Genomic DNA, 23,944 nt, shown 5'->3' on the forward strand with positions numbered 1-23,944 from the left:
TGCGATAGATTGAAAATACAAATCCTTCACAAGATGATCCAGTATCAAATGATTTGAAATCACTTGCCAGAGGCCCAAATTTCATAGGGATACGATATGAAAAATTCATTCCCAATGGATTTAGGTTTCACACAAAGAAGTGGAACGCAAGAGAAAAACTCAGAATTGTGGTATAATTGTTTGGGCTACCACTTCAAGTTATTCGAGTATAAGAGATCAGAATCCAGTATCAAGTTAACTTGATTATTACGGGATTTTGCAAAATGTGGTTGAGTTAGATTATGAGGGAGGTCGAAGAGTTGTTTTATTTGAATGTGATTGGGTCTCCAAAGGCAAACGACTAAAACTATATGATGATGGTTTTATGTTGGCCAATTTTACAAATGTGAAGTGTCACAACGAGCCTTATATATTAGCATCCCAATCCATGCAAGTGTTTTATGTGGAAGGTCCAGTTGATTGTAATTGGCATGTAATTATCACCACCGATGCACGAGCAAAGTATAAAATGCAACCTATGGCAGATGTTGATACATATCTTCAAAGTTGTATTTGTAATCCTAAAGACGAGAATGAACATGAAGAAGTCGTTTGGGTTTGGGATGATGTTGTAGGAGTTGAAATTGATGTTGATGCATGATGAGATTTAGTTAATGATGAGATTTTTTCTAGCATATATAATTTTTTATGTTTATTTAATATGATATAAAGTGAAATTAGTAGAGTGGATTTGCTGGAAACTAGAATAATAATAAGGCAAATACACAATCTCTAATTATGATTGCCAATCACGCAGCTCGAAGTTCAAAAAGAGGTAGCATGTAACTTTATACATCAAGGATCTGTTTGCTGTTTTTGTATTACTCTTATTGGACCTTTTGATTTTGTCTGAATTTTATGTACTTTGTTCAATTTGGTCTTGCAAAACATTGTAGCATGACAGCTAGCGGAAAAGGTTAGCATTTTCTTGTTTATAATTAAAAACTCAACTTACTTATATTTTGGTGGTATCAAAACTTGTGCAGAATTTCAAAACATACAATGTATGTTGAATTTCAAAACATACAAGGCATGTTGAAAAACGAAATGGATGGAGTTTCAAAGCACCAACAAAATGATTTACAAGGTATTAAATATAAAAAGATATGAAACTGATAGTATTTTATTTGAAACGATTAAGTTTGGATATGTATAATGCTTGTTGCATGTTTTATTTATTCTATATAAAATCATTTGTAATTTTTAAACTTTTCTTTTGATAGGAATGACTCGTAAGAGTAAATTTTTCGGAAAATCTTATTTTCAACTTCGAGATGAGGAAGATACACAACCACATATTATATTTGCCAATCATGTAACTCGAATCAATACTTGTGCAGGATGTCAAAACATAGAAGGTATGCTAAATAACCAAATGGATAAAGTTTCAAAACAGCAACACAATGATGTACAAGGTATTTGATATAAAAATGTATGAAACTTAAGAATTTTTATTTCAAAAGATTAAATTTTGATATAATTCGGTATAATGCTTATTAATGCTTTATTTATCTTATATAATTTGCTTTTGATAGGAATGACTCTTAAAAATAATAATGTGGGAAATACTCATTTTCAACTTCAAGATGAGACAAATACTCAACCACTGATTTTGATTGACAATCACACAACTCGAAATTCAAAAGAAAGAGGTAGCATTTTATTATACATAAAAAATATGTCTTGTCATGTGTATAACTCTTATTTGACCTTTTTCTTTTACATGTATATTTTATTCAAGTCTATCATACATGAGAACTTGAGAACGTGGTAACTAGTGGAAAAGGTCAGAAATTTTTCTTATTATAGTTATAAATTCAATTTTCATATATTTTGTTGAAACAATGCTTGTGCAGATTGTCAAAGCATACAAGGTGCATGCAAGAAACAAAATAGATGAAGCTTCAAATCAAAATGACATTGAATTACTAATATCCTTAAAATTAAGATATAGAAAGACATGAAATTATAGTTTTTTAATTCCGATGATTACATTTAGATATAACTTGTTATAATACTTACTTCAACTTTTATTTATCCATATAAAAACATACAGGTTTGACTTCTAGGATCACATTCAACAATAACCCACATGTTGAAAATGATTTTATGGAGGAAGAATATGATCAAGGTAACATATACGAAAAATGTAATAACTCGTTTCACTTTATTTATTCAATCATTTATTTATCCTTTTGGCATCTAGATGTAGATAGCGAAAGTGAATCTCTTGACGCTGAGAAGAAAACTAGAGGCCCTACATTTATGAAAGAAATTTGGGGTAGACCTAGCACGCTGCCACGTATTAAGATTCAATGTGATGATATGGGACTTCCTATTGGAAGAAGAAATAAATTTACTGATTTTTTGGGCACTTTGGCAATAAATGGTAAATTTTGTTCGATTGACGTAGAAGATTGGCATAAAATGCCCCTGCATAGTAAGAAAAAATGCTAGATGTTATAAAGGTAATTGAAATGTTATTGAATAATTTTATTATTAAATAAATTTTTACTATGGGGGTAAATTGTCTAAATACCTTTGTAGAAAAAGTACGACCTTCCTCCTGGAACAGAAAGTTGGACGCTACATTCAATAGCAAAAAAATGGAGAAATTGGAAGTCAGAACTAAAAAAGAAGTATTATGATCCCGAGTTGTCAATGCAAGTTCTTCTGCTAGAAAGAGATAAAAGAGCTTTTGTAGAAAAATATGTGAAACTAGCTAGTTGCTCAGTGGAACTCAGAAAAATCAAAGGTATAAAATATTTTATATGTTTAGAAAAATGTTCATGTAGACTTTTGTCTTGTGTACTAAGTTGAATTTAATGTATCAGGAGAGAAGTGAAAAAAATAAGATTGCTCGGAACCAAAAGATAATGAATTAGACAACTAGAAAAAGATCTTTCGTTCAAGTGCAACAAAAATTGGTAATTTATCTTATTAATCTTATAATTCTACATGCATTAGAATCTACAAACTTTTAATCAATACATATTAGAAAAAAGAAAAAAGGCGACCTCCATCACAAGTTGAATTATTTCATGTCTGTTTCACTCATGCTAATGGAAGTCCCCCCAGGCAACAATGTGGCAGAAAAATTGGTAAGTTGTTTTTATAAATTTCAACTAGATTACTTTCAAAGATATTTGTTTTCATAATCACTATGAATAAATTATGGATTTTGATTTTTTGGTGAAGGATGCAATGAAAGAACTAGAAAATCAACTTCCTGAAGATGAGGATAATCAAATTGGTAAAAATGACGTATTTTCTCAAATCATTGAACCAGATAGACTAGGACGAGTGCGTATGCTTAGTGATGGTGTTAACCCATGTGATTTATGTGGAGAAGTTCCAAGCCGTAGTACATGCAATCGAATAGTGATGGAGCAGAAGACAAAGTTAGAAAAAATGGATGAGCAAATTAGAAAACAAGGCCAACACATTGCAATGATAGAATCAAAGATTTGCAATCAACCAAACCAAAAACTTGGTTCAAATTACAACAATATACAACAGACATCATCCTCTAGTATTCCATTATCTCCCAGGGTAAAGTCCTTTTTCTAGTTTTATTACTTTATTATTATATTGAGTTAGTACTTTATTGTTCAGCATTGGCTTTTTGGTTTAAGAATATACGTTAGATGCGTAAATGGTTTTTCTTTTGTTTATTTTGAAATTATTTATTATTTGATGTTGCATAATGAGTTGGAGTTTGTTTTTTTGTAATCTATGTTTTATGTGAGCTTATAATTATCTCGAGTTAGCCATTTATTGATTTAGATAGTATATTTTGGTTGAGAATATATATTACATGTATAATCGATGTTTTATTATTTATTGTTTGACATGATATAATGATTTAATATTTAACATTATAATGCTACACCAAAAACTCAAAGTTATGTATACATATTTTGCATCTCTCTAGTTATAATGTGTTTGCTTAGACCTGATGGAAGATTAGTCCAATCTTTACGCTTAACCTCCAGACTGTCATTCCTTTCCAAATTTATCTTTTGCTGTGATTGTTGAAGTAATTCTATTTTCTGATTACTTTAAGGAGATCTGAACATCTTATTCTATTAATTTCCCCCTTATTTTTCTACCGTTGAAATTATATTTTCTTGGACCTTTACTTGCATATCTTGCAACTTGTTCTTGTTATAATATTTGTCCGATCAATATTGAATGATCATGCTCATTTCAATCTTGATTGATGTTGGGCTGTGTTTTACTTTTTCAAAGACTTGCACATGTTGACTATTTTTTCTAAATGAAATTTTCTATCTGATGTTTGAACTGTTAAGTAAAATCTCTTGCTTTTTGCTGTCATGAGTTAACTAATTTGAATGATGTTTTTTGTGCTTTTTTGTTTTCTAGCTAGCTTGACATACTCATTAGCATAATGGTTGTTGATGATTGTACTTTATAATTATTTTTATCAAAACCTTCTCTTTTGAACTTTCACGTAGATCGGATGTTGTCTCAATAAAAAGTCTATTTGATCCGACGAAAATTGTGACAAAAGGAGTGGTTCGTAGCATGGATCCAAATACCGAAGTAGGAAGACAGACGTTGGGACCAAATTGGTGTGAAATATAAGTTCTAGTTGTCCTAGAACGGGAAGAGAGTTTGATTAGGCTATATGATCTTTTACAAAAGGTTGGGAATACACTTGGAGGAATGATAGCTTGGCCTTGTCATTTGGTATGATATTCAAATTTTCAATTAACTAGTATTATTGTTATGTCCATCATGTTAATATCTTTTTAAATTAATATCAATTATATTTGCAGTTGACAGTTAATGAGGAAGATTTCTACTAGGTGCATTTGTATAAATAATAATTTTTTAATTTATCATTTGTTATGATATTCACTAGTTTGAATTAAATTTTAATCTATTTATTTTGTGCTTCTTTAATTTTATTTCATTCATACAAATATATGAATTTTTATTGTAGGTGACAAGAATATTGGATTTTGATTAAGATGAGATTGCTGAAGAATGAAGATGCGTTACAAGTTTGCTTATGTTTTGCTTTACAAGACTTAATTGTTTGATAATTCTTAAACTAAATACATTTGGTACATTTGTTGGGGTATAGATATTTTTTCGAGGTAACAAATTTGTCAGTCTTATACACTAATGATTGTAAAATTAATGACAATTATTGATTAGCAATTTAATTTCTATTTTAAAATTTTGTATTTGTATTTATGTTAATTTGTTATATCCGTGAATATTATATCATGAAAATATTGAAAATAGATGACATTTTTATGTCACAATAGAACATTAAATCATGTATATAAAAAAAGTTATTGTAAAACTCATATGGAGACATTTCAAAAAGTCATTATAAACAACTAATAATGATAATTATCAAAGTCCTTATATACTAGTATAAAAGACATTTGTAAGTGCCATTACATATTACATAATGAGACATTTTAAATTAACCTTATAATCTATAATTAGTGACATTTTTTATTGTCACTATAATTAATATACACAGCACTTTTAGTTGTCATTATAAATTATTTTAAATGACATATAAATTTTTCATTATTACTATAATAACAAGACATGTATAAATGTCTTTAAAACATGAGTTTTCCTAACATTTAAAATTGTCATTATATAAATAATTAGTAACACGTATGAAGTTGTCATTAATATCTTATAATGATATTAAAAAATGTCAGGAAGTTTAAGACGACATTGGTATAGAGGGCATATTTTGGAGGTGTCACTAAAACTTAAATGCACTAAATATTGAATATGATGACATTTATGAATGTTACCATAAGTATTTATTCTTGTAGTGACAGGACTAGAGCTCCCCAAAGAGAAGCACTTGGTCTAACTTGCTTCTTGTCCAACAGCTCTTGGAGTTGTTCTTTTAGCTTCTTTAGTTCGACTGTGGCCATTTGGTAGGGTGTATTTGAGATTAGGGCAATACCGGGTATCAAATGAATCTCGAACTCAACTTCGCGATCCTGGATCATCCTATGTAACTCTTCCAAGAAAACGTCCGAAAATTTTTGTATCACTGGAATATCTTCTATCTTGAGCTCGACTTTTTTTTTTCACTTATTATTGCTGGATAGACCTTCTCTCCAAACTTTATGGTTTTCCAATTCGGGAAACAGAAAGTAGAGATTTCTGTTCCTTGACATTCTTCATGGTGAAATTTACTATTGGATGATTCTTGGCTAACCAATTCATTCCAAGAATAACATATTAATCCAACATCATAATTTGAATCAAGTCGGCATTGAATGTAAGTATATTGATACTGATTTTATTCTATCTTGAAGTTATCAAGATTACTATCTTAAAACTTAAAACTCGCATAAAATCTTGGAAGATAAAACAATATAAATATATAACCTACTGACTAAAATCCGAAAAAAAATAACTTAGTTATTATAAGATAAAATTAAATTCAACATTGTACAAAAGAATCTAATATCAATTTATTAATTTTTTTTTGCTAAATCTTACTTTCATCAATATCTTGAGCTTAGATTGCTCTAACACAAACGAGTTTCATCGAATGTCTTTCTCTTTGAACTATTCTTAGTACCACAAGAAGTGTAAAAACTTATTATGTTACACTTTTCTCGATTCCCACCCATATCTCATAACTTATTTTATTTACATACGGTCATAAATTATTTATTATCTCAAAAGATATAAATTTCTCAACCTGAAGGAAGATATTGTTTCTCAAATTCATTCCAAACAAACATTCTAAGGTCTTACATATTTAAAATTAGCATTTAACATTTTTAAAAACTCAAATTTAATGTTCACACAATTAACTATTGACACAAAAATCAACTTTTATACTGGAATACACAAAAACTTAGTATATAATTCTTATACCATATAATTGTTTTCTTCTTATGTAATACAATTCCATAAAATTCTACAAGTATACAATATATGCGCTGGACAAAAAATTTTGAGAAATTTTCCAAAATGAAATCAACGGATAACTCAAACAGCTTTTATTGATTTGGAAAAGAAAATATATACTATCAATATTTGAACAATTCTAAAAGAAATGGTTTGAACATCCTTATTATAATCGATAATCAAGACAAACAGAATGGTTTAGAACAATCCAAAATGATAATGCTAAGTTGAATATACTGAAAGTAGCATCAATCAAGCAGTTTCAAGTACTTCAGTGAAATACAAGGGTCAAACGAGATTTTTCGAGAAATTTCCAAAAACAAAAAGTTTAGAGGTTTTCATATGGATGGAAAGTTATGAGTTCTACAAGATTTTCAAAAATTTGGAGCGCAACATAGGCGAAGAGGCGCCTAGTAGGTGGAGCCAATGCCACATATTTCTTGCACTAAGGTACCTCCTGGTGGTCCTGAGACGCCCGTTCCTCGAATTTCTGGCACTGAGGCACCTATAGCTCGAATTTCTAGAGGTTGCACCTGATCTACGCATTTTCACAAAATGACGAAAGCCTAGGCGCCCAGTGCTCAAATTATAGGCGTTGTAGAGCCTGTTTTGTGCAAATTTTCCCAAATTTCCCCAACAGGATTATGAACCTGGCAAGCTCTGATACCACTTAATTATCATGTCACGAAACTGAGGTCAGTCAATATCAGCGTTGTAAACAACAAGTTTCATAGTAATCAAATATCATAAACCATTCTATTTCATTAAAATAGATTATTGTCTTTACAATGCGATTAAAAACAAAATATGGAAGCGAGTTATAAATTTAACAAAATCGAATTATTAATTATTATTGATTTTGAACTAGTTCTTTATCACCAGCCCCAAAACATAGTTTGCTCATCCTCATCTAATTGCTCCTCATTCTTATTTGGGGAAGGAGAGTAAGAGTAAACACTCAGCAAGTAGGTGCCGATCGTACATAATAAATAACAAAGATACATATACATATACAAAATCAAAGTGTTCAATTATATGCATGTTGAATCTAATATGAATAAAATAAAAAAAATAGCATTGAAAATATCTCATTTTTCCATGGTCTACGTACTTATCAGTCCTCTATATGTTACTCCTCTAAGGGGCGATGTCAAATAAATGGTTATTATATCTCACCGCATCAGGGCCATATCAAATCAAACATCGAAATCAACTTTGTCATTTCCAACTCGAATCACTACAGCGCATTTCAAATAATTCAAACATACTTTCGAATATCATATCTAATTTTGGATAACAAATGGATTCAAAGATATCATATTAAATAGAAACAAATAGGTCAAGCCGATTTTCTCAAAAACATACGTGATTGATTTTATAAAAACTTCAAGTCACTTAAAAAAAAATAAGTTTGCACTCTTAATACAAAAACTCACTTACCTGATTGTTCTTTATATGAAACATGAAAGAATATAGCTCGAAAGTGACTAAAACTTTGCTCGAATTCGGATAATGCTTGGACAGAATTTCGACTCGTTATTCTAGGCAGCACTTGCTCGAAAAAGTTATAGAATTTCATCTCCTTGGCAACTGGTGAAGTTCAAAAAATTATGAAATGTTTGATGTATTATTGTGTGAACTTTGTCTACCTTAAGGCTTCTATTTATAGAACTACTAAGTTGAGCTGAAAGGTCATCCATTTATTCCATTTAAATGTCATTTTTTTGCTCTTATAGAGTTGTTACTGGTCCATGTGTATTCAGCTGAATACGTCCCTCGGAATTCTTGTGCTTAATTACGCCATCACTTGGAATTCTTGTACTTAATTGTACCATCATTTTTCAGGTCTTCACAATTTCGTTCAAATAATTATTCAGTTTTGTTCTATCAAAACATCCAATAAACCAAATAAAAAATCGCAAAATTTTACTCCCACGAATGATAAAATTACAGCTGAGTTGTTTGTGAGACTTCATAATAATACACTCCGAATAATTATTCAAATACAGGACCCAAAATAGTTTCCCAACAAAATACAGTGCGTATATTTTTATTATAAATAAATATAGTACTAGCGATTAAATGGCGACTCATGATATAACAACAGCAACAATGTGAATCATATTTTGGAATGAAATTAAATTAGCATTTGGGGAGATCAGGAGGTGGCGGAGGCAGCCTACTCGAAGGGGTCGGCCCGTTTTCGACCACAAAAGCCATGGCTAAACCCCACGACACGTGCGCATCCAGATGGCAATGCATCAACCAAACCCCTGGATTATTGGCTCGGAACCTAATCACTGCCCACCCTCCAACCGGAACCGGTATATTGTTAAGCTCTTGGGGGTTGACAAGATTGAACTTTTTGCTATCGCTTGCAGGGTCAAAGTTGCCGAATCCTTGAGCCAACACAAAGAAGTTAAGCCCATGGAGGTGCATTGGGTGATTCTCTGACCCGACCAAGACAGTGTTTTGCAGCACAATCTCTACTGTTGCATTGAACTTCAGTTTCTTGAGTTTGGTGGATTTTGAAGTCATTATGAGCGCTGGATTGAGGCTGTTATTCATGTTGGTGTAGTCGAATGGCAATGGCGGATTGTCGGGAAAATCTGTGGTGTATATCCCCCCAACATTTCCGTAGAAGGCCTCGAGCATTGATAATTTGGAAGGGAACTCTAAGGATACGTTATTCATGCTTGAAGCAACTCTTTGACCCAACGGGCCCAAGCAGGACGCACCACGGGGGGGCTCGCAAGGGACCAGGCCCAATCCAACTGTTACGAACATGCGTTCGTCCACCTTGTCAGGGACCCCACTCCAAAAGGGCCCCGTGACAAGCCCAGTTTGGTTGGAGAAAAATCTATGGGCTGTGGGTGTATCGTTGTATACAGGAAGAATTGGCATAATAGGCTTAGATTGTTTGGACCCTTTGTACTCAATGATACCCCTTGTGACCGTGTCGGAGAACCTCACGTTAGTGGCACTCACGTAAGGACTTGCGGCCATATAGTATCGTCCGGGAGTCTGATCTGCGATTAGCAGCACGTCCGCCGTCTGACCTTGTGCTAGCACGACCACGTCAGTCACGTAAGGGTTCGTGTATGACGCATCAATGGCCACGACCTCCATCTTATGGTTGGCTATCTTGAAGAACAGTATGGTATTGAGTGCGGCATTGATGATACGTAGAAGATATCTTTTCCCTTTCTCCACCTTTAACTTGAACATGCCTAAAAAATATTTAACATTACAATAAATTAAATCTACAATGAAAATACTAAAACAAAAACGCAAATACTACGCTAGCAATTTCGTGTGTGACACTTACGGTCCGCGGAGCACAGGTAAAAATCACCGGGACGGCCATTTATCATATATGCATCGGATATATTCGGCCCGCCCCCGTTGGCTAATGTTTCATCTTCCACGTCTAGAATATTTGCATTCCACCATTCTCCTACAATTAGTATTAAGTAAATATTTGCCTTTAACTTCGGAAAACAAAAGCATATATAAACAACCAAAATTTGGCACAAAAGGCATATTCATTCTAAGCTTACCAAGAATTATTGGGACTTCCCTATGTGGCTTAGGGAATGGATATGATCGACCGGCTCTAGGCTTGATGATTAGGGCTCCATGAACCGTGGCTCGAAGCCATTTAATGTGTGCGTGCCACCATAGAGTACCCTCTTGGCCGGTAATGGTGAACCGTTGGGTGTACCTGTGGCCGGGCTGGATCGGGCACTGGGTTGTATATTCAGGTCCATCCGCCCAACCGCTCAATAACTGGAAAACCCCATGCCTACAACACATTAAATGGATACCAATTACTAATTCAATACATATTTCCTCCTTCAAGTCATGATAACCATAAAAATTTTTATGATGATGAAATCATAAACAGCTATTGTTCGGTGTACAATAAGTAAACTCAAGGGTAAAATAGTAATATGTAAACTACGTTAGTCTAATAAATCCCATTGAATTATAAGACTTTATTACTTCTATCAATAGATAGTCTTCATTTGTATGAGGTAGTTGTTTAGTTATTATTATATTATTTAAATATAGTTATTCTAGAAATAATGGGGTCGTTAGAGTAGTTGACCAAAAATCGCATGCCAATTGGTTCAAACTTCTTGACCAGACTTTTTGAACAAATTGTTATACATTATTACATATTATCTTTGTCGGACTTTAACATTGTCAATCATATAGTTCCATACTTTTTTGGGATGTAAATTCTTAATTAATTGCATTCATTTTTTAGGTTTGTTTTGAATTGAAAAATTCTTTTCAATCATGGATTTGAAAGTTTGGAATTTTGAATTATTCTAATGGATACGAATTTGAAATGCCTTGGTTTTCTAACAAAATGCCATAAAATCGATCGAAAGATGAGGAATCCAAAATACATAGGTTTGAAAAGTTAGCAAGACAATTTGAGTGGATTTTGCATTAAGAATCTGAAATTTTAAATCTAAAGTGGGAGATGATTGTCCAAATTGATATAAGACATCTAACATTTTTTTACATCTATGAACTACTGAAGTATGAAGTTTACAAGATACTTAGTGAGAGGCTCGTAAAAGCAGTCCAACACATAACGATGAGTAGACTCTCATACCATATTAAGATCATATACTTGAGTCTAACTCCACACAAAATCTATCTCAGGAACTTAATCATGTCACTGTGGCACTTATCTAGCACATTGTTTCATTTTCTTCCACCCAAATATTATGCCGGAAAATTCGGGGTAATAACTTTTGTTCAAGCTTCATTTTTAAAAAGTAATTAATTAACTTTCCACAAGTATATTTGAGTGTTATTTTTTTATTAAAAAAAATTTACAAATTGGCCAAGGGTTATTCAAACTACGAGTCTATCTCAAGTAGGTGTCAGAGTTGGTGGAGTGGATGAGAGTTTGATCAATGTTCATGACTTTCCCAGTGTGATTACTTAGCTATCGTAATTTATAGGCTATTACGTAAGCTCAAAAATTTAATCAGTGCACACCGAATGATGGTGACTACGAATTCTCACGTCATTGGAAAAAAAACGTAATAAAAACAAGGGCATGAGTTTTTTAAATTTATAGCTTACTTTCCACACATTTTAAAAACTTGGCCTCTATTTGATTAAAAGTAACATGATCACACGTTTAGAATCATGACTATTATATCACACGGATGATATTTTAAAAAAAAAACATAAAAATAAAACATAAAAAGTCGAATGGAGGTTTGTTTTTTTAAAAAAAAAAGATATGCTATAAATTCAAATCTTTCCAAGGCACAATAGCTATAAATTATTCATATTTACAAAATATTTTAATTCCAATTTTTTTTATGGAATTCGACGCTATTTTTGCTTATAAGAAAGGTGTATTTCGAGTAACGCGAAAATCGCAAATTTAATCCTTCACGTTCATAACTAAATAATCCTTAAACATATATATTTTATCATTTCATATTTAATAATTCATATACTTACTAATGATTATTTAATTAATTAATTTCATAACGCACCAATGAATGGTAAGATTATAGGGTGATTTATTGAAGACGTGGACCACTAGAGTGTCACCCTCTTTCACCCGAACAGTAGGCCCCGGAAGACTTCCATTTACCGCAGTAATTACATTACTTTGGCAGAGTTTATCGATGGTTAAATTTTGTACCTACAAACAATAATAAATTTTGTGAAAATTTAGCACCAAAATTTGGTAAACCTGACTTTTTTTATTTTTAAGGTAAAGTCAAATCAAGATTCAGTCCTATTCCAGATGGGTCATACTAGGCTTTAAAGTCTTAGTTAGAATTATCCAATTAAACAAGATGGGAGGTCAAAAATATATTCTTCTTCTACTCTTGAGTTTCAAATATCGCCATCATACTTACCATAGAAACTTGAAATTCAAATAATAGCACTTGGTTGAGGTTGTTGGGTGACTCTTGATGTTTTTCACGGTTTAAAATATTGGTATTTTATTGTTTTCATTTACTATAATTTTTAGTAAATCGTCAAGCACTTGATCTTATAACCGATATCAGAGTCAAATCATTCTTAATCCACTCTCATGATTTGCAAATAATGTAATTATTGAAATAAATATTGTTTAAGGACAATAATTGTCTTTATAGGAAAACAGTTAACACATGACCGTTGAACTTTTGTATGATTTAAAACTTGAATTCATACATTTATGATTAGACGTAATTTTTGGTAAAATGAGATACACCAACTTAAGTTATCTCTTTTAACTTAAGAAACATGTTAATTAGCAGCAAATAAAAATATTTTCTTTTTTAAACAAGAAATCATCAATATTGCAGCTGTATTATATGTAAAAGTAAGTCAAGAAACTTTACGTGGAAAGAATGCTCGACCAAAGCTGCCGAAGCAAATGAAGAGGACGAAGCTGCCAGTGAAGCCAAAGCGCAAGCAAGCACGAACACAAGATTCGCCATCGATATAATTTACATATAAATTTCAACACAAATTTCTGCAAATAAAGTTCCCGCGGTTGCTGAGAAAGAATAATCTGAATAACTTATATATATATAAGATGGGAGAACATACGAATTGCAGAGTCAAAGTAAATTTCCTGAAAAAGTAAAAGTTCTAGAATTAAATTTTCTGTGGTTTTATATGACTTTTTTTTTTGGAAAGCGTGTATACAAATGTATTCCATAGTAAACATTCTATGTGGTTTCTATGTGCTAACATATTTTAATTATTTGAAGAAAAAATTGAAAGAGAAAAAAACCATGTAAATTTTGGGATAAAATAATGAAAAGTTGGAGAAAAAACGAGAAGAAAATAGAGTAAGATATAAAGATTTTATTAATAAGTTCATGTTAACAAATAATGTTAAAAAAAATTGAAAATAAATTTTGGTGTCACGTGGATATACCAAAATGATGATTATGAGACAGTCACATATTATATAATAATAAAGATATATATTATATAGACGCCATGTTAGAGTTTTAGTTTGTTGAGAAAATGTCAAAAGTGTTAGGAACCTACTAGTGTGGATAACAAAAATACGAGTGACGAAAATTTGTAGCTAAATTTCAACAAATAATAAAGTATATATCTATCTTGGAGTCAAAACAGTTGAACAATTACTTTTCTATTTCTTCAAGATCAAGAACCATTACATCTCTCAATGTTAAAGAAATGAAATGATTTATAATGATTTGGTTAACATTGAATTTATGCCCACCTCTCCACTTGTCTTCACAAAGTATTTGTGATATTGAATGTGAAGTTGTAGATTTTTTTAGGATTTGTGAATCTTATTATTTGATTTACAATGTTTGATTTTTATGTCTTTGTTTTTTTTGGCTTTTATTGCTTAAGTTTTTTGTATTTGCATTATTCATCAATGAAATTATTGTTCTCTCTAAAATTACTCACATAGATTTCTTTTAAGTAGTAATGATAATTTCTGATATAGGTATTGATGAGTTATAGCCCAATTTATATAATTTTATTAAACTAGGCTCATAACCCTCTATAAATAGCTCAAACATTTCATTTACAGAAGTATGGTCTCATTTTCACTACTAAACCTTTCTTTGTCTTTGCACCCTTTTGGGTAGTTTCTAACTTGAGCATCCAATGGTTTACAACAAACATTTCCGGACATCTTTAACATTTTGTTCGTGACTGTTGGAACATTTAACGTTTTAGTTATGTACTCGCTTTAAGGAATTATTTCAATATTACTAAAATTTAGGACATCAAAAAATCTCATTCACTACAAGAAAAATGCTTTTCCGCAGCACGTCATCAACAGCGTGCATTAAAAGCATGCTACGAATATTACTTTTAACGGCGTCCACAATATGTGAGCTGTTAATATTGTTGCACTTCACAGAAATAACGACGTGCATTAAAAGTACGCTGCGGAGAGTAATATCCGCAGCGTGTATTTATGTGTGCTGTTAATATTATATGCTATCTGCAACGTGCATTTATGTGTGTTGTTAATAACATATGTATTAACGGCGCGCATGAAAAGCACGCTGCGAAAAGTAATATTATATACTATCCGCAGCGTGCATTTATGTGCGCTGTTAATACCCTATGCATTCACGGCATGCATTAAAAGCACGCTGCGGATAGAAATATTATATACTATCCGCAGCATGCTTTTATGTGCGCTGTTAATACCCTATGCAATTATATTACCAAACACTATACGAGAGAGAGTGAAACTCCAAATCTCTTAACCCTTTCACTCCTCCCGTCGGTGTTGTGCGTCCCGACTCCAACCACCATTGTGTGTTGTCCGGCCACTGGAGATTGGAGCGCAGTAGCCAGCAACCTTTTTCCCCTAACCTTGCGCCTCCTTCCCTTCCTGAGATTGGAAGAACTAGCACGAGTGGGAGCACTATTTCAGTCTTTTTCCTTGCGCGAGTTTTCCTCCGTTTTCGGTGAGTGTTTCTCTCGATTTCTTTGTTATTTAGTGGTTTGTTGTTGAGAAGTTGAAGCCCTAATTTTTTTCCCTGTTATCCCTGCAATTTCCAGCCACTTTTAGCTCTGTCCAGTCACGATTCCGGCGAGTTTTCCTGCGAGATACAACCTTTGCACCATCTTGAGACCACCACTGCCCGTTCAACTTCGATTCTTGGTTCATTTTAGCTTGAATTCCACTCTATATTTCAGGTATACAAGCTGTCCAGATTCGAGTTTTTTTCCAATCCGATTTAATTTGTTTTCTAATCCTCATTTTTTTCAATCCGATTTAATTGGTCAATTCATTCAACTTGTGGGAATGCTACTTGAGTATCATATATAACCACATGGAGGTGGAATATCAGTCTTGGGATTCTTCACATGGAGTTGGATTTTCGCCCTCTGTTTTAACCATATGTTTTCATCTCCGGTATTCCTTGGAACCTTAATTCTTTTAGGAGCATCACTTACGACTTGTACATATACAACACAGATCCTCATTGTGAAGTTAGCACAAAGGTCTGATTTTGATGACTGTTGGTTTTTGCCATCTGGATAGCCTTTAATATGCTCGTATTTGGTAATGCTATACGTGGTTTGCAGGTGGTCTTTGCTCTATATTGCTTTCTTAGTATGTTGCACATACATCGTATTTTTTTAGCAGTTATTGCTTCATGTTACATGTGTTATTCCTGATATAAGTTGAATGATTTAATTTCATTGAGTAATTTTTCGTGAAAGTAATAGTTTTAGCATAAAAAATCACTTAAAACCAAAATTGGGTGTTTTTTTTTCGTTAAGTCATATTGTAGCCCAAGATTCAAGATACATTCATATTCGATGATCGTAGCACCACCATCGACACCAAAGATTTAAATATATATCGTTCCGCAAAAATTCTAGACGAGATTAAGGATCAAAGATAGTTACATATTTCGCTATAAACAGGTATACTGAGAAAATGTTTCAATTTTACATATTTTAGTTGCTAGAATATTGATTCGATTCTATTTTATATCAGTTATTCCATTTTTTATTAAACCTCCATCCAATAATTACCACCGATGTTTTTATTAAGCGTGCCTATGCATGCCGCGGATAAGAGTATCCGCAGCCGCGGAAAAAAGTATCCGCAGCGTGCATATGCGCGCCGCGGATAACAGTATTTGCGTCGCTCACCCGCACGCCGCAGATAACAGTATCTGCAGCGTGCATATGCGTGCCGCGGATAATAGTATTCGTACACACCACGGATAATCTTGAACTTTCAACAGCTTGCAGTTGTGCAGCGTGCAATATGCGCCGCGGAAAGGGAATTTGCGCACAGCGAAAAGTCATTTTTGTTGTAGTGATTAAACGAGAAGTTTAACAGAATCCTTAGCTCTAATCAAGGCCTACCAAACTCTTCAGTGATTATTTCCGAGGCTATTGACATTGTCAACAATCATTTATGATATCAGATTCATTATTGTATTGATTGAAGCATTGATTCAGCAAATAAGATACTTGGGGACGCTGTTTATAGAAATTATTCTGAAGACTGTGCCAAGCATTAATTATCGTCTTATATTTTTGAAAAATCTTGACCGAGACTTGATAAAATTGTACGATTTCATTTATGCCCCCAGTACGAGTCATTTATAATCATTAAATCCGAATCAATTAAAATCACGAGAGCAAATATTGCAGTAGCCATTTTAGATGACATGTGTTACGTTATCACTTACGAACCAATTAAAATCATGAAGGTCAATATTGCAGTAGCCATTTTAGACTGTGTATCAAAGATGATCGAGAAGCATAAATTATAATGGACCACTGATGTCAAGAAGAAGGCAAACTGTATAATGTGGAAAATGACATATTATATAAAACTCTCGACAATAATACATTTATAACTGAGCATTTAATAGATAGAACTAACTGATCAAGAATACTGATAGAAACTGATCTAAAATATGCAAACTATCGGTTGCTCATAACTGAAGATTAGTACGCAGATTTTCAAAGGCAACTGGACTAGTAAACTGAACTACGCAGACAACTGACGATCAGTTACTACAAACAGAACTACACAGACAACTGACTGATCAGTTGGAACTGATCAGTTACTACAAACAGTTGTGAGCTTATCAGCTACATCATATCAGCTGATCTTTCAGTAGTACACGTCATCAGTTAAAGAAAAGGATGTTCAACCGACAACTACACAAAAGGTGACAACAACAAGTAGTGGGATCACCGCATTTCAGAAAAACTGCAGTGTAGGACTGTCAGAAGAATGTTGACGTGGCGAAAAACGGATAGAAAGTTTCAAATCGGATTCAATACTACCGTTGCAGGCAAAGTCTATAAATAGCAAAGAAGAGCAACTGAGAAGAGCAGCAAGAAAATCAGAATCAACCCGATCGATATATTATCCTACCAACAAGCTGTTACACTGCTGAAATATTTACATATTTCAAATCTCACGATTATTGAATGCATTCATAGCATTCAAGGCTATACTTCGAGCTTACAAACACAAACTTTTATCATTCTAATACTTGATCCTGAAGAGATCAGTTCTGCTAAATTATTTCAGTTTTTTGAGTACTGTGAACTAGTTCGTAACTAAGAGTTTCAGTTTGGCACTGATAAGTCTAAAACTAAAGTGGGTCTGTACAACTCTTTGTATTGATCAAAGTCTTTTAGTGAATATCATATCTTTATGATAGAAGGGGTGACGTAAGAGTGTTTGAAATCTCCGAACATCCATAAAATGTCGTGTCTTCTTGTTTCAGTTTTATTCTATCTAACAGTCAGTTTATTTCCGCACTTTTATTGTTAACTTATTGATATCGACTTACAAGATTCTCGAGTATCAGTTTATCACTAAATTGACTCATAAACAAAGAAAAGGTTGTGAAAATTTTTAGTGTTTATTCAACCACCCCTGCTAAACATTCTTTCACCTTTACCCGATCCTATCAAGTGGTATTAGAGCAGTTGAATCTTGTTAATGAATATTAAAATATACAAACTGATTACCATGTCTTCATTCAACAAATTCCAATGTTCTCCAGAGAGGATTTTGATGATTGGAAAATCATAATGCAGGCTCATCTAGCTGTACAAGACGATGACATGTGGTACGTTATTACAGACGGACCCTTGAAAATATCTAAGGCAAACACTGTTGTTGCCATAACTGATGGGGCACCCACACCGCATTGAAAAATCCCGAGATGAATGGACAGCTGAAGACAAGATAAAAGCCAATTTGGACAACGTGGCTAAAGATATTTTGTATAAAACGCTGGATAAAGTCACTTTCAGCAAAATAAAAATGTGCAAAACTGCTAAGGAAATATGGGAGAAACTGATTCAGCTGTGCGAAGGCAATGAGCAAACCAAGGAGAGTAAACTATCTGTTGCTGTTCAAAAATTCGACAATATCAAGATGAAGATTGGAGAATCCATGCAGGAATATGATGAAAGAATCAGTAGCATAGTGAACGAATTAAATGCACTCGGAAATGTGTATTCAAATAAAGAGGTAGCACTTAAAGTAGTTAGGGGTCTTCCCAAGGAATGAGATGTTAAGACCATGGCAATGCAAGAATCAAAGGACCTGAACAAAGTCGAACTTCATGATTTATTTGCTGATTTAAAAGCCTACGAGTTTGAGTTGCAAACCAGAGAATGAGAACCTTCTACACCAGCTGCTACAATTGCCCTAACTGCCGTCAAACTAGAATAAATTGGTTCAGTTGACAAATCTGCTGATTAGTTAAGTAATGACGCTATTTCATTATTTGTCAAAAAGTTTGGAAGATTTATGAGAAGAAATCAAAGAAACTTTCAAAGACAATATCAGAGAAATAACTTCAAGGAAGAACCTAATGCTTGTTACAACTGTGGCAAAGTTGGTCCCTTTATTGCTGACTGTCCTAAGCCAAAGAAGGACAGTCGAGGCTCAACTGAAAAGGGAAAGAAATCTTACGAGCACAAGAGAAGAACTAAGGATGATAAGAAATCATACATAAAGAAATATGAGGTGCTTCTAGCAGAGGAAAGCAAGTCAAAATGAGCAGAATCTGACAGTACTGATTCAGAACTTGAGAGCTTGAGCTGCTCCAATCATGATGATGAGGAGGTCAAGTGTCTGATGGCTAATGGCACAGAACTGGAGTCAACCAGTCAACAAGTATTCGACTTTAGTTCAACTGATTTCACACGAAATGAACTTATTTCTACACTTCTTGACATGGTCAATGAGTATCACAAGCTTGCCCTATCTTTTGAGAAGGCCAGAGCAAAGCAAACTGATCCCAAAGACGATAAAACTGAAACTGATGAATTAGTTGATCTGTTGAGTCTTAAACGGGAGATTGCTGAGCTGAATGCTGAAAGAAGCAAGAATCAATCTATGATTCAGTAGTTAATGCTTGAGAATTCAAAGCAAACTGAGATTATTAAGGCATATAATAAATCATATGTTGCACTAGCTGAAATACCAGATAAGAAAAAATCAGTTACTGATAAAACTGGTTTAGGGTTTAGCAACCAAGATGAAACTTTCACCATTGATACTCAACAAAAACTGATCATGTGCAAAGGGAAATATATTCACTTTGTAAAATCAGTTGTGGTACAAGAACAATCTGAGCCGAGTAAACCAGTTGTACAGCATGTTGGAAACTAAATTCCGGCGTTTGACAAAATATGAACCAACTGAAAATACGAACCAACTGATCGAATAAACTGAACTCAGCAACTGGACTTAACAACTGAAATCAGCTGATCTAATAAAGAAGACTGATCAATTGGAAACTGATCAGTTGATATATTCAGCCATATGCTAAGCACCCTTCAACTGAACATGCCTCGGGAAAGAACATTCAACCGTCAAGAGACATAGAAGATTGCAACGCCGCACTTCAATCAATACAGCTTAGAAAAATGCATTTCGGCGAAAGCAATTAAGACGCCGCATCACAATAAATGAAGCAAACAATGTACAAGGAATAATCAAGTAGAAATCAACGGATACAAAGATTCGAATTCATCTCAAGTTACCGTTGGAGAAAAGAAGCTTATATATATGACAGAAGAACAACCAAAAAAAAAAGAAGAAAAAAAGAGGGAGAAAACACTATTCAAAAGCTTGCTGTTACTCTGTCAAGATCTTAGCTCACTCTTACTTGATATATTTGTAGCAGTTAAGGCTACAATTTGAGCTCACTAGCAAGTTGTAATAATCGTTGAAATTCGATTGTGCTAAGATCAGTTACGCAATGAGAACATTCTGTTAAACTAAGAGTTTCAATTTTTGGCAGTGTTAAGTCCAAACTGAAGTTGGTCAGTACAATTCTTGTATTTGTTCAAAGTCTTTTAGTGGATATCCTATCCTTGAGATAGAAGGGGTGACGTAGGAGTAATTAAATTCTCCGAACATCCAGAAACAACCTTTGCCTACTTTATTTCAGTTTCGTATTCTATCTTTCAGTCAGTTATTTTCCGCAACTGCTTTAGTTTAACTGATTATCATTGACAAACAAGATTCCGAGAATCAGTTTGTCACCAAACTGAACTCAAAATTAGAAAAGACCAGTTTTAACTGTGAGTATTTATTCAACCCCCCTTCTAAACACTCTTGATACGTTAATCGATCCTATCACAGCATATTGAAAATAAGAACAAGGCTAAAAGATATGGTATTGGTTATAGCCCAAAAATTTCAAATGACCCATAAAGTCAGTCAACAAAAAGGTTCAGCAATGAATACCTGAACTATTCAAATGACTACTCAAATTACTATAAAAGTAAGCCAGTTCAGAAAAGATATTGGTTGAACAAGGCCAAAACTCATATTGATTCATCTGCACACTACACATCAAACACAAACAAGCCGAGAAAAACTATTTGGAACACATCAACTTGAAAGTCAGTTAGACTGGTCCAAGTTTGGGTTCCTAAAGGACAAATCAGTTTAGGACCCAAATAGATGTGGGTACCAAGATTATTTATTGTGTGTGATTGCAGGTGACAGGTACAAACAAAGAATCAACCTGGTATCTAGACAGTGGATGCTCGCTTCAGAAGAATGTTGACGTGGCAAACAACGGATAGAAAGTTTCAAATCGCATTTAATATTACCGTTGGAGGTAAAGCCTATAAATAACAGAGAAGAGCAGCTGAGAAGAGTAGAAAGAAAATCAGAATCAACCCGATTGATATATTATCCTTACAACTAAGCTGTTACACTGCTGAAATATTTACATATTTCAAAACTCACGATTATTGTATACATTCATAGCATTCAAGGCTATATTTAGAGCTTACAAGCTCAACGGTTATCATTCTAATACTTGACCTTGAAGAGATCTGTTGTGCTAAATTATTTCAGTTCTTTTGAGTACTGTAAACTAGTTCGTAACTAAGAGTTTCAGTTTGGCATTGTTAAGTCCAAAACTGAAGTGTGTCTGTACAATTCTTTGTATTGATCAAAGTCTTTTAGTGAATATCCTATCTTTGTGATAGAAAGGGTGACGTAGGAGTGTTTGAAATCTCCGAACATCCATAAAATCTTTCGTCTTATTATTTCAGTTTTATTCTATCTATCAGTCAGTTTATTTCCATATTTTTATTGTTAACTGATTGATATCGACTTACAAGATTCCCGAGTATCATTTTATCACTAAACTGTCTTATAGAGAAAGAAAAGGTTGTAAAATTTGTTAGTGTTTATTCAACCCCCTTCTAAATTCTCTTTCACCTTTACCCGATCCTATCAAAGATGAAGCCAGGAAAATCTCTGAATGATTTTTATGAGAGATTCAACACGTTATCATAGAGTAAGAAGCTTTTGGAAAAGAGTATATGATAGGATCGGGTTTGGGGGAAAATCGTTGAACTACAATAGCTCGGTTCTTGAAATATGAACACCGATGAATTAAATCGAGTTTTGTTTTCAAATCAATCAAGATACACTAGAAATAATCCTTCGTATAAACTGATTAAATATTTTGTAAAGAATTTAAAATATATTCAAGTTGAATGAGTAAAAATATTTTGGTTGAAACATTTTATCAATTACTTGGTATGAAATATTTTGATATTTGAAGAACACATAAAATCCTTCAACAATTCATATTTAAAATAATGGAAATAATAAGTAAATTCAATAAACAAATAGACATGAATTTGTTTATGAACGTTCAGAAAGTTAAAATGCTCCTATGTCACCTCTTCTTCCCCATGGGAAGGGAAGGATCCATTGGAAGATTTTGATTTATACAACACCTTGTACAAACCCACTCTACAAACACAATCATTAATGTCTTTATGTGAAGACTCAAGAAACTAATCTTTTGAGTTCAATTCTTTTGTATATGTGTGAGTGATTGTGTGTGAGGAATTTATCATTTATAATGTATATCTCAAATGTTTACTCACACAAGGGTTTGTGTTATCAACTAGCAGATTTCTTGCTAACTGGCCATACATTGAATCCCCTTCAAAAGCACTTGTTTGGTTTTCAAGATGTTGTATTTATAGGCTCCAACAATGATATATACGTTAGATATAAGAATATGACCGCTTGGAAAGTTTTTGTATTGTTTTTGAAATTACAACAGTCAAATTGGCCTTGCTGGATATTTTTTTGAGCTTGAAATGGTCAACTGGTCCGGTTCAGTTCAATTCTGATATGCTCAATTGTTCCAGTTAAGTTTTTGTCTGCTCAACTGGTCAGCTGGTTCAATTAAATTCAATTGGTCAGCTGCTCAACCGGTTCAGTTTCAGCTGTGTGCTGAATTTAGCCTTGCTGATTTAAGTTTGTACATAACCAGTAGTTTCATCATCATTTATCAGTATCTTAAGCTTCGATTCCGTCTTTGATTTCTGAAAATGATTTGTAAATCATCATCTTATCTTTCCACGCATACTGAATAGATTCATTTCAGTAACCGATCTGAGAGATATGGATAAAATACCACAACTACTCATACCCAACTGTTTGCTTTTTTCATGCAATCAGTTCGGTCATTCAGCGATCAGTTTGACCTAGATAACATCCGATTTTTCCCAACTAACGTGAAATACAACTTGTTCCAAATTGAGTTTTCTGATCAGTCAAGTTGGTGGATTTTTATTTAAATCATCCAGATGAGATATATCATTAAACTGAAGCACGCCATAAATTCAGTTTGGCAGAATTCAGTTTCAGTTTGCTTCTTGTGTTTGCAACTTTACATGTGAGTAAATATGTTAGAAATACAATAACAAGTTTTGTTAATATCAAAATCAAGATTGCGAACATGAAATGTTCCAACAATCTCCCACTTTTTTATGATCACAAAACATGGATACATAATCGATTCAACTAACATATTTCTCCTCTTTTTTGTGTGAATCAAAAAATCATATTTTCAAAAATTTTATTCACAATTTTCTCCCCCTCAATCTATAAAAATAACATCTTCATTGAAATTATAATGACTTCTCCCCCGAT

At 33.2% G+C, this 23,944-nt stretch overlaps 1 protein-coding gene and 2 long non-coding RNA genes across 3 annotated transcripts; 2 read left to right on the top strand and 1 right to left on the bottom strand.

Moving 5' to 3' along the window:
* The first annotated feature begins 1,269 nt into the window (after window positions 1–1,269).
* LOC142518324 (uncharacterized) lies at window positions 1,270–1,963 on the top strand. Its single transcript, XR_012813524.1, has 4 exons — window positions 1,270–1,454; window positions 1,575–1,691; window positions 1,781–1,825; window positions 1,896–1,963. It is a non-coding gene; the product is annotated as an uncharacterized LOC142518324 (long non-coding RNA).
* A 2,544-nt stretch (window positions 1,964–4,507) lies between these two features.
* On the top strand, window positions 4,508–5,176 carry LOC142518329 (uncharacterized). Its single transcript, XR_012813525.1, has 3 exons — window positions 4,508–4,752; window positions 4,842–4,910; window positions 5,009–5,176. It is a non-coding gene; the product is annotated as an uncharacterized LOC142518329 (long non-coding RNA).
* Window positions 5,177–8,872: 3,696 nt separating this feature from the next.
* On the bottom strand, window positions 8,873–13,575 carry LOC142518335 (laccase-7-like). The gene is made up of 5 exons (XM_075621098.1): window positions 13,350–13,575; window positions 12,507–12,658; window positions 10,533–10,777; window positions 10,301–10,429; window positions 8,873–10,202 (listed from the first exon to the last, which is right to left on the bottom strand). The coding sequence occupies exons 1-5, from the start codon at window positions 13,446–13,448 to the stop codon at window positions 9,115–9,117; spliced, it is 1,713 nt and encodes a 570-aa protein (XP_075477213.1). The 5' UTR covers window positions 13,449–13,575; the 3' UTR covers window positions 8,873–9,114.
* Between the last annotated feature and the right edge of the window lie 10,369 nt (window positions 13,576–23,944).

Source organism: Primulina tabacum, chromosome 1 (assembly GCF_025594145.1).
Source record: "Primulina tabacum isolate GXHZ01 chromosome 1, ASM2559414v2, whole genome shotgun sequence".
Classification (NCBI taxonomy): domain Eukaryota; kingdom Viridiplantae; phylum Streptophyta; class Magnoliopsida; order Lamiales; family Gesneriaceae; genus Primulina; species Primulina tabacum.

Coding starts and splice junctions, on each gene's coding strand:
- LOC142518335 (XM_075621098.1), bottom strand. CDS start 13,448: ATGGCGAATCTTGTGTTCGTGCTTGCTTGCGCTTTGGCTTCACTGGCA. Junction 10,430..10,532: donor GGAAGTCCCAATAATTCTTG/GTAAGCTTAGAA, acceptor TACTAATTGTAG/GAGAATGGTGGAATGCAAAT. Junction 10,203..10,300: donor TTACCTGTGCTCCGCGGACC/GTAAGTGTCACA, acceptor AATATTTTTTAG/GCATGTTCAAGTTAAAGGTG.